This window comes from Octopus bimaculoides, chromosome 1 (genome assembly GCF_001194135.2).
Source record: "Octopus bimaculoides isolate UCB-OBI-ISO-001 chromosome 1, ASM119413v2, whole genome shotgun sequence".
NCBI lineage: Eukaryota > Metazoa > Mollusca > Cephalopoda > Octopoda > Octopodidae > Octopus > Octopus bimaculoides.
In genome coordinates this window covers 178,416,447-178,428,762 of record NC_068981.1, presented here as the reverse complement: position 1 = coordinate 178,428,762, position 12,316 = coordinate 178,416,447, and the positions used below count along the sequence as shown (strand labels likewise).

Below are 12,316 nucleotides of genomic sequence, written 5' to 3'. Positions count from 1 at the left end.
GTTAAACGATGATGATGATGATGATGATATATATATATGTATGTGTGTTTGTGTGTCTGTGTTTGTCCCCCCAACATCGCTTGACAACCGATGCTGGTGTGTTTACGTCCCTGTAACTTAGCAGTTCGGCAAAAGACACCGATAGAGTAAGTACTAGGCTTCCAAAGAATAAGTCCTGGGGTCGATTTGCTCGACTAAAGGCGGTGCTCCAGCATGGCCGCAATCAAATGACTGAAACAAGTAAAGAGAGTAACAACAAAACCTTCTAGTACAACCAATATCTTTCCTCACCCTGCCTGATTCAAAAGAAATCCTAAGTTATCTCACTAGCCCTGCTCCAACCACTTTTAACATATATTTTACTAAAAAAAAAATGGAATTATTTCTTATTGACTAATTTCCACAGACATGAGATATTGGTAGAAGTACTACAATATAAAATATCCCATGCAATAAATAATGCCAAAGGCAGAAGGAAAGTTATGAAAAAAAATGTTTTTTCCAATCAAATCTCTACTTGATCTAGATGACACCTATCCTCTACAAATACTCACTAAAAATGTTTATTTACATACCTACCTGGAATGAAATGGCTAAATAAGGAAAGAAAAACAGAAGACAGATAAGTACTTTTGAAGGAGATACACCAATCAACACTATAACAGCGAACACACAAATGTAACATTTAAAACTAGACTGCTCTTTGGCTCTCCACAAAATATCATACACCGAAAACAAACATAAATATTCTCCAAAACAAACTTAATAAAGTCACAAACTAAAACATGATAAGCAGCATTTTCAGAATTACCTCATCAACACCTAAAACAATAATGGAACAAACACAAAGCCTGACAGCACATGAAATTATATTAACATTTACATGCTAATGAGGTACCCTCTATATGTTTACTTGGCCTGCTAGAAATAGCAGTCAAATCTCCTTCAGGTTACATTTTTATATCTTTAAAAAAGGGAGGACACATTGAAGAATTTAGTTATAGATATTCTTGTGTGGTGCCACATTAAAAGTACCTAGCACGCACTATAATTTGGTTGGTGTTAGGAAGGGCATCCAGCCATAGAAACTAAGCCAAATTTGATTGGAGCCTGGTGCAGCTTACCAGCTCTGGTCAAACCGTCCAACCCATGCCAGCATGGAAAGCAGACGTTAAAGGATAATGATGATACTAAAATAAGGATGGTCATGATGGGAATGTTTTTTATCAGACATTTTCTTTTCTACAGCTGACCAGAGGGGATTCAACAACTTCAACACTTACAGAAGAGATAAACACTAATTTTATCATGCAGCTCATTGTATATCTAACCAGAACATGAGCCTACACACATCAGTAGCGAAACGTTAATTCTTTTTAAAGCCCAAGAATTCCATAAGAAAATGAACTGAAATAATAATCCAATCTTAGAGCTAGCCTCTCCATGAACACCTAGTTGCTGAAATGCTCATTGCTCATTCCAATACAGCCACTGAGTCAATAATAGTTCATGCTGAATAGAACAGCATTATATTATTTGTCACTGGCCCCCGGACACTGCTTCTCATTTATGGTTACTATTTTGATAATACACAACTAATTAAATAGAAGGTACTTGGAGATGCTGGCACATGTATTAACAACATTCTTTAAGGTGATCTCAACTTGCCAGAAATATAATAGCTTTTAAGAGATATTTAACTCTTAAGCATTTAAACCAGCCATATCCGGTCAAAATATTCTCCCTGTTTTATATTCAAACTGGCCAGATCTGGCCTCTCAAACCTATCTAAAAATATGCAACCACATCATCAAAATCTCAGTTACAAATTAATACATGACTAATTCAAAACAATGTGAAATAATAACCATTACATTTGATAGAGTAATCTGAATGCTAAGGGGGTAACCTGGAGGTTCACCTCAATACAGGGAGCAAATGATGGTACTATTCAATACCACCCAATACACCAATTTTGGCACAAATTAAAAAGGGATTGAACCAATTCTCCACTAACAGGATTCATATACAAGTAAACTTGCTTCAAAAATCAGACTAAATTTATCTTCTATAGTTAAATAAATATAAGCAAAAAACTGAACGTTGAGTATGTAAAGAATACTGATAGTAAAACTCTTTACTCGAAATATAATAAATAACTGAAGTAAAATGTTTTGATGAAAACTTGGCTCCTAAAATGCAACAGAGCCAGTCTAGCTGGAATATTTCAGCAAAACTATTTAAACAGACCACATATAATTACGCAGTAAAAGGTAGCAGTACCAATTTATTAAGTGATAGTCAACCACAAGCAGGCAACTATTAAAGTCATGCTGTTTATACCATCACTTTTAAGAAGTTCCAGAAAGAATTTAAGGCAGATGGATAAGCTTTTTATAGAAAAACAACCATTTCAACATAATACAGAAAAAACTGCTTGACATAACTTCAAAATAAAACTAATCTGTGAAATGGTTTATCAGCCATGTTTAAGAGTTGACTAACTTGATTTTACCAAAACCCTTTGACAAAGTCTAATATGACATTCACATGTAAAAAATATCAAGCAAATAGGATTATTAGGCACTTAAATGATCAAGGATGTAAAGGAGTCACGTTTCCAAGCTTTCTTCACGTTCACACGAAAGAATCTATACAGCAATACTTTAGTCCGTATTTATGTATGCCACTCCTAAAGTTTCCCTTATTGACTTTTAAAGGAAGCCAAGATGCAGTTCTTTCCAGTGAGTCAGAACAATCACCTGGGAAGATTTTAATCAGGACATACAGCAGAGATGATACAACAACATTAGAAGTGTCTACATTAAAATCAGTATTCCTTCATGGTCTTGACCAAGATAGCTAAGGTAAACTGAAAAAAGAAAGGTAGTTCTCCAGCATGATCTTAGTCTTAATGGTTAAAATTAAATAATTATAAACATTGGAAGAAGCTGCCAGAAATGAAAGAACTCAGCTCACCTCATAGTAGGCACACCTCTTTCATTTTACAAAAGTAGTTCTATTTCAGACATCAAGAAAGATGGAATCTACTTTCTTGCATCTCACCAAGTAGATGAGGTTAGTCACTTTAAGAGGAATCTCTTTGTTTGTTTTATCCTATAAAGCCAGTACCGCCTGTCTTCCCAGTACCACCTGAGTGGCCTTCGTGCGGGTGACACGTAAAAGCACCCATTACACTCTCTGAGTGGTCGGCGTTAGGAAGGGCATCCAGCTGTAGAAACTCTGCCAAATCAGATTGGAGTCTGGTGGTGCCATCCGGTTTCACCAGTCCTCAGTCAAATTGTCCAACCCATGCTAGCATGGAAAGCGGATGATGATGATGATGATAAAGCATTACAAAAAATGATAGCTACAAATGTGTGGATCACTTCCTGCCATGGAACTCAACTGAAAACAAGTCATCAAGTAAAATAGGCACCAAGATTGGAAAATTTTCTAAATAATCTAAACCCAACATTCATTAAAGCTACTATTAGTCTTATATGTGTATATGCTTATACACACTATTGTATATGCACATGATATGTTTATATGTATGTGCATGAGTTTACAATAATATATTAAAAAAAAGGGTAAAAATGTCAATACTAACCCTGCCTAGAACGTGGCCTTTCATATGATTCATGATGTTCTTCATCACGGTAGTAACTGTTGTATTCTCCATAACGTTCAAATTCAGATCGACTCAAAGGTCGATCATAGTAAACGTCATATCGTGGATTCTTGTGATAACGCATTCGATAATCATAATCATATTCTCGAGGATGACGGTAATCCCTGTCTCTTCCTTTTGAACCTCTAAAATCCACTGGCTCACGATCTCGGTAATCACGAGAATGTTTAGAATCTCGCAAATCTAAAGATTCTCTAGACCCATGAAAGTCATGATCTCGATAACCTTTTGAATCCCGGATATCCAAAGAGTCACGAGAGCCTCTGAAATCAGGACGATCTTGTGAGTTCTGTGGAAATCTTGCATCATGAACACTCCAAGAACTGTGAGGGTCATGAGATCCATGAAAGTCTTTTTTTGTATGGCCTTCTTCATATTGTTGTGGGGAGTTTTTAAACTCCGGTTTTATTGGAGAACTATCATGATTACTAGTAGCAGTTTTTGAAGAGTTTGGAGTTGATGTCAAAGGTTGGGAACTGTCCAATTTGTCGCTGCTGTTGTTAGTTGTGTCATTAGTGGCATCCAAAGAGAGCTTACTTGCAACAGAAGTTTCTGCAGTGATATTTTTGTTTCCTGAAGTAGTACTAGATCCTTTAGCCACAAGAGAAAAAGCTGTAGAACTTTCAGAACTGACCACAGGCATGCTGGGCACAAGAATTATGCCACTTGATGATATCTGGGGATTATCCCATAATGTGGTCATAGGTGACATGCAGTCTTGTAAACGAGCTGCATCAACTGCATTGGCCCTGATTGCTGCAGAGGTTTGATCATGTCGGTTTACATTTTTTGGTGGTGGCATAAGACTCTTTGTGTCTTTAGCACGTTCTTCAATCTGTTCCATAGAGGGTCGTGACGTACTGGATTCTACAGATCGAATGCTCTCCTGTGATCCTTGTCGTAAAAATGACTGAACACCAGAATTTGACCAACAGTCTTGAAGAGATGGATCACTTTTATTTGCACTTCCTCTAAGGCTCTGATTTCCTTTAGAACTGGATTCTCCATGAACACTGCTTCGCAAACTTCGACTACTCTCTTGAGAACTTCCTCTGGAGATGGATTGTGGACGATTTCCTTCTACAGAATTTTGCCTTGGAGGAGGGGGCTGGAATGGGCTAGATTCTCTTGGCTGAATTTCACTTACAAAAACGTTTAGCATATGGTCCTTTCTCAAAGATGTAGTTTGCTCTGAGCCAAATTTTGTTGTCATTTCTTTCTTAGAGTTAGCAACTGATTCAAATGTATTATTAATATTGGAAGTATTAGGAATCTGTTTCATACTTTCTTTGAGCTGATCCAACTCCTCCAAAGGCGGAGTTGGGGCTGCCACTATTTCATTCTGGGGGTCATAATTATGATGCCGTTCAGCTGGTTTTGGTATCACATCTTGATTTGAAGTCTCCTTAATTGTAGAGGACGGTGCAAGCTGAGGAAAAGAAAAATGTTCATTTTGAAAATTTGAATTCTCTGTATTAAAGCTATCAAGTACAATTGCATTTGTAATTGGATGAACCTGACTAGAAGTATTAGCATGTTCTTTACAGTTATTAATGAACTCCTGGTCAGGAGTCTCTGTGGACTGTGGTAAGCCATGTTTCATGTACTGACTGCAGTCATTTGAGTTTGAGCTTTTATTTTCAGTGATGAATGAATCATGCAAGTTGACATTCGTTATGGAATCCAAAGGCAAATGCTGCTGCTGATGATTTTGTTGAACAAAACTAGCAGCCTCAGTTGATGTTGGAACAGAATCCTCAGACAATGCATTTAGTGAAATTTCATTAAATTTATTACTAACTTCTGCAACACTAGCAGCACTATTTTGTACACTGTTCCCAATAGACTGTGATTTGTTACCAACAGAAAAAGCTTGTGCAACTGATGTATTTAAATTTTCAGCAACTGTCTGGTTTGAGAGAGTTGCTGTAACAGGTACAGAATTCGGTTCTGGATAGGAGTCATTTTTCATTAAAACTGGATAATTTTGTGGTTGAAAAACCCCAACTGGTGGATTAGAATTTGACAAGTTTTTTGTGGGCTCCCACAGAGAGTTATCTAAACCAGTATTACTCTGATTAAAAAATGCAGCAGCAGTTGTTTGCTGCTCACATGCTTCTAGAGGTTTACTAACAGCTATATTAGAAACTTGAGGCCAGCTATTCTGAGAATGAACAGCTTGATTATTATCAGGTGTTTGAGAAAAATATCTTGATTCTGTTGTCGCTATTATTTTTTGTCCTGGAGTTTGAAGAGATGAACTGGGGTCTTGAACAGGTGTAGATAACAACATGGGTGAAGGGCTCTGATATGCAGAATAGTTAGACTGGTTGGTTGGTTGTGAATTACTAGAATCTGATGAAAAATAGGTCTGCGGAAGAACATTATTAGAAGTATCACTAGGCCACTGTTGTGTGTTTGGTGATAGTATATTTGGCCACATTTGTTCACCTGATAAATCCTGATTCATTCCAGCTGGCAAGTTCTGATTTTGGTCAAAATACTGAATTGTACCTGTTGAAATTTGTTCATGACCAGAAATATTATTTCCATGGGAATCATTTCCAACACTGTTTACAGAACTAACGTTGTGTTCATGATACTGCCCCATTCCAGTGAACTGGTTACCAAAGAAAGAACTTGAATGGTCTCCCCATGCAGGGTTTGGGTCCCACGTGCCATTAACAGTATTATTGCTATCTGTAGATGCATTTAGCTGGTTCAAAGAATCTTTATCGGGTGGCACCTGGTTAGCAGGCTGAACATTGTTACAATTAGATGGCTGAAATATTGTAGGAGCTACAGTTTGTAACTGAGCTTGTTGATTACTAATATTACATTCGGCAGTAGTTATTGGTTGGTCTGTAATAGTAGACACTGTATTACCTTCAGGCAATGGTTGGAATGAAGTACCAGCAAACTGGTTGCTTGGAACATTATTTTGAAATTCAGCAGGATTATAAAATGTCACTGGTCCAACACTGCCAGACTGGTTCCCGTAATTATCTGGATTCCAAGGTGCTACTGGCTGAGACATTCTGAAAAAGATATGAAGAGAATTAAAAGTATTTTAACCATCAAATTTTATCTTTATACTTTCAAGCATTCACTTCATAAAATTAAATCTTTTTATTGGGTTTGTTTAAAAGGTTTTTTTTTTAACTAATTGCAACTTAAACTAAATACTAGAAATGGAAAATTCAAAATTTCTAACACATTTGAATTTATGCTTCAATTTCCTAGTTAATGATATAAAAAAAGGTTTAATGGAAAATCCTAGCTTCTAAGCCAACTTAAATTACCACTAATACATTACAAGAAAAGTGATGACAGAAAGAAATTTCCTAAACTTGTCTACATCAATAATTACATAGATAAAATTTGTTAATCAAATTTTTTTCAACTGGAAAGATTTGTGGAATCAATGTTACTGAGAAAGAGGACTTTAAAGAGAGAAAAGCTGATATAGATGTCCTCAATGAGATGTAGATGAAAAACATCTGATGATTAGTTAATAAAGACAGTTGATGGTACTTGTAATCAGATAATCAAACCAAAGAGATAGATTGTTGACAAAGAAGGGGTCGAGTGGATTTAAGATGATCACGTACAGCTGATGGAACAGCCTCCTTTCTCACTAAGAGTTCAGACCGCTAATTACTTGCTGAGAAACCTCACTCAGTAAACTTCACTCATAATGAGGTGTTATAATGGTAAGCTGAGATAAGAACTTATGAAAGAATAAATTTTCATCTCTCAGTTAAAATTCATTGGAGGCTCTCACAATGAATTTTAACTGAGAGATGGTTTCACAGTAATTAAAACACTTATATCAATAACATTAAAATGACTAATTACAACATTCAAGAGCACACTTAAACATTTATTATTTGGCATCAAAATTTTCACCACAACAACTGATAAATGTTTAAGTGAAGCTGAAAGACTCTGTGTGTTTTTGTATGGCTACTATGCATCTTCCACATTGTAATTGTTTTAGTTTCAACACACAGTCAGATCAAATCACTTGCCTGGTAAGTACACCTCCAAAATTAAGATGATCAAATTTTTTTTAAAAACCATTCCAAAAACAAATGTGGAACTTTTTTTTTTTTTTTTTTCACAAAAATACATTCAGAATCAGACTTGCACTCCACAAATGCTACAATTATGCACAAACATTTATCATTTATAATAACTTGATTTCAAACCGGTCAATCTCATTCTGAAAGGTAAGTTTTATATATATCTATATACATGTACATATAAATATATATATATATATATATATATATATATATATATATATATATATATATATATATATATATATACACACACACACACGCACACACACTCATACATACACATATTCTTAGAGACAATAGAGAAAACAATCATGTCAATCAGATTATATAATCACCCAGATTAATTCATGAAAGATTAACAATTAGAATAACTGAGCATTCAGAAAGCTAAGTCTAAATAAATCTACAAAATCTGTTCATATATGAATCCATCCTTATCCTGTTGTTTATCTAGGAGTATTTACGTATGTATATATGAGAGAGAGAGAGAGTATGTGTGTGTGTGTGTGTGTTGAGAAGAGTATTACATTAATATGATCTGTATGCACAAAATCATATGAGAATAATACAAAGGAATTTTACTGTCTTCTTGTTTTTTTATCTTGTCAGGACGGACATGCAGTGCCCATGACTCTTTGCAGGGTCTCTGAGAAGTGTGGAAGGGAGGAATATATCCTCAAACCAGACATCTAATTATAATGCTTGCAGCAGAGTCCCTCTACTAAAGACATCCAAAGTGCCAGGTTATAGTGTTAAATAAGGCAATGAATGGATGAAGTCCACTACAAAGTCAGTAATGGTGGGATTTGAACTCAGAATGCAAAGAGCCAGGACAAATGGCATCAACTTCAACATTCTTAAATGTCTGCCAATCCACTGTGCTGAGCTGGTATTTCTTTTATCGGCCCCCAGGAGGACAAAAGACAAAGTTGAAATAGATAATGTAGCTCCTGGAGATCCTCTTTGACCATAAGAACATATACCATTAATATATTTGTTCTTGTAGAGCAGTTTCCTACATTAACCAATCTAGCTAAAGTTGTTTCATGCTTTATTATTTTGATACCCATCTAGTTCTTAAGTAATTTATATAAATTGAGGGAACCGGATAGTTCCTTCAGTACTGGGTGGATTCTTTTGTCTCTTGAGTAGTACTACAGTATCGAAGACAAATTAGCCATTCAAAATAATACACCATTAACTTCACTGAAACATTTATTAATTTTGTGTCAAAATTTTCATCATACCAACTGAAACTTGGTTGCAGTGGAATCACATCAATGACCAGGTTGCAGTTGGTGCAACAAAAATTGTTAACACCAAATAATAAATATTTAAGTGGAGTTAACAGTCAGTATGTGTTTTTGAATGGCTAATATGTGTGTTCCATGCTGTAATTGTTTTAGTTTCACCACACAGTCTCAGATCAAATACATAAAATGCTTCCTTTATATTTTAAAGTTGTATATGAAGGCTATGAAATAACATAATTGACAAAGTGTTACACTAAATACCCAGCAGCATTTAATTACAAACAAGCCACAACAGAGTAAGCTTTCTCTTCCATCACAGCAATCTAAATAGAATAAGTACAAGTTATATATTCTTTCAATTAATACCTTCCCTACAAATTTGCAGCTTTTGCAAAAGTTAGAAATCAATATTTTCATGTTTTTATTTATTTATATATAAATATATATATATATATATATCATCATCATCATCATCAGTTAACATGTTGGCATGGGTTGGACAGTATGAGTGAAAACTGGTAAGTCAGGGAGCTGCACCAGGTTCCAATCTGATTTGGCAAGGTTCTTGCAGTTGGATGCCCTTCCTAATGCCAACCACTCCAAGAGTTTAGTGGGTGTTTTTTACATGCCATTGACCAACACTGACATCAGCCACAACTACAGTCTCACTTGGTTTAAAAGGTCTACACAAGCACACACACACACAAACACACACACACACACACACACATATATATATATATATATATATATATATATATATATATAAGTTGTGGACTGGTTGTACAATTCACCTCAAATTCCATTTGGTTACATGATTTTGATAAGCCACAAAAATGGCAAAACATCGATGTCCATTGCTCCTGAATGGGATTTGAGGTGAGGAGTCTTGCCTGTCCATGACTTTCAAGGGTCTTAACACCCAATGCTTTGAGGAAGTTATCTCCACCATGCAAAATCGCAGCCTATCAACAAACTCACGAAACATGTACATTAATCAGGAGTAGTCAATAATGTTCATATATATATATATAATTATATACCGTTGTTATTATGTTAAACTGTTGTATGTCCAAATTCGGCCAAATGTGTTTTTGTTTTTTCAATATTTAATTTTGCTTGCAATAGCCAGTTCTTTCAGTCAGACTATTGTATTTCCAGCTGCTTCAGATGCCAAGTTATGAAAATTGTCAAAGTGTAGTACAACGGTTTAGCATTTTTCAAAAGCGTCCCACACACGCCAGTTTAGAAAAAATATTTCTGACTAAAAATATCATACATGGATGGAGTTACGATTTTATGCACCCAACAAAGTATTACTGTTAAGCTGAAACTGTTGCTAACGTAAAAAGAAATGGAATGGTGACACTATTTTTTCGTTTTCGGAAAAAGCAATGTTTTGGACTTACGAAACTTTTGCATAATAGCCACGATACATATATATATATATATATATATATATATATATATAGAAACATGCTATTTCAAACATATTTCTGTTGAGTCAATGAGCGAACCTCCACATGGTCACTCTGTCTACTAGAAATAGCAATCAAATCTCTCACAAATAACATCCAGAGTTTCAAAGAAAGAAGGAAGTAGATGTGAAAATAATGTAATCCTAGATATAGATACTAGTACACCTGAAAAAAAGACAGAATAGTCATATAAATTGGTATGCCTTTCATTGTAAATCTGCTTATTTAAGGTTGATCTGGGGCTGAACAACAATCCAGTATAATTATTGACTTCCTTTACATTGGCTAAACATTGAAAAAAAAGTCAGTGCCAGTATTTAAAGAAAAAAGTAAAAATGAAATCACTCTTGGTTGGCCAAGGGAAATGATAAAGTTCAAGCAAATTCAGAAAGTGTCCAAGTACAGAAGGTATTAATGTATAGAGGGGAGACAACTATGCTAATATGGACAATGCAAAAAGATCATGCATGCTTCAAGAAAAACAGCAGACAGCTGTGCAAAAAATGGCTGTCAGAGATACCAAAGACATGGTAGAAATCATTATGTTACACCTGAGAACATCAAACCTGAATGTTATTTGTTTCTACTGATTTAACTGATTCAGTCTAATTTTTCAAATTCTCCAGTGTGTGTGTGTGTGTGTGTGTGTGCGTGAGTGTTGTGCGTGTGTGTGTGTGTGTTATGTGTGCGCGGGCACACAGGCGTGGCTGTGTGGTAAGAAGCTTGCTTCCCAACCACATGGTTCTGGGTTCAGTTCCAGTTCCTTGGGCAAGCGTCTTCTGCTATAGCCTTGGGCCAACCAAAGCCTTGTGAGTAGATTTAGTAGACAGAAACTGAAAGAAGCCTGTCGTGTATGTATGTATGTATATATATATATCAACTTTCTCACCTATATATATATATATATATTTGTGTGTGTCTGTGTTTGTCCCCCTTCCCCCACCGTCGCTTGACAACTGATGTTGGTGTGTTTACATCCCCATAACTTAGCAGTTCGGCAAAAGAGACCAATAGAATGAATACTAGGCTTACAAAGAATAGGTCCTGGGGGTCAATTTGTTCGACTAAAGGCGGTGCTTCAGCATGGCCACAGTCAAAATGACTGAAACAAGCAAAAGAAAAAAGAATATAATACAAAGGCTATAGAAAGGCTATAGATCCTTCCAGAATTATATGGACTTATGGGACTGCTTTCACAGTTTCTGTGGTGTATATATTCATCTCCTGGACAGGGTGTCAGTCTATCACATGATTACTCATTTTTGCCAACTGGGTGAACTGAGGAACATCATGTTTTGTTCAAGAACACAATGTGTCGTCCAGTCCAGGAATTGAAACCACAATCTTACTATCATGAGTCCAACACCCTAATCACTAAGCCATGAGCCTCAACACACACACACACACATATAGATTCCAGCCATACTGGGGCATCACCTTGAAGAATTTAAGTCGACTGAATTGGCCCCCCAGTACGTTCATTTTTAAAGCCTGGTACTTATTCTATCGAGTCACTTTTGCCAGACCGCTACGTTACGAAAAGTAAACAAACTAACACCAGTGTCAAGTGATGGTGAGGACAAACAGAGTCACACACATATACATATATAAATATACACACATATAACATATACAACGGGCTTCGATTAGTTTCCGTCTAACATCCATTCACAAGGCTTTGATCGGCACAAGGCTATAGTAGAAGACACTTGCCCAAGGTGCCACAGAGTAGAAATGAACCTAGAACCATGTGGTTGGCAAGCAAGCTCCTTACCACACAGCCACTCCTGTGCCTATATATAT

General features: G+C 35.9%; 1 protein-coding gene across 11 annotated transcripts in view; it reads right to left on the bottom strand.

The window, feature by feature from the left end:
* Positions 1-12,316, bottom strand: part of LOC106868398 (protein transport protein Sec16A) — a 133,280-nt gene that overhangs the window by 88,659 nt on the left and 32,305 nt on the right. For all 11 annotated transcript variants that reach the window (XM_052972901.1, XM_052972886.1, XM_052972899.1 and 8 more), the window contains exon 2: positions 3,614-6,732. In XM_052972901.1, coding sequence (XP_052828861.1) covers positions 3,614-6,732 — 3,119 coding nt within the window. The remainder of the gene's footprint in view (positions 1-3,613; positions 6,733-12,316) is intronic.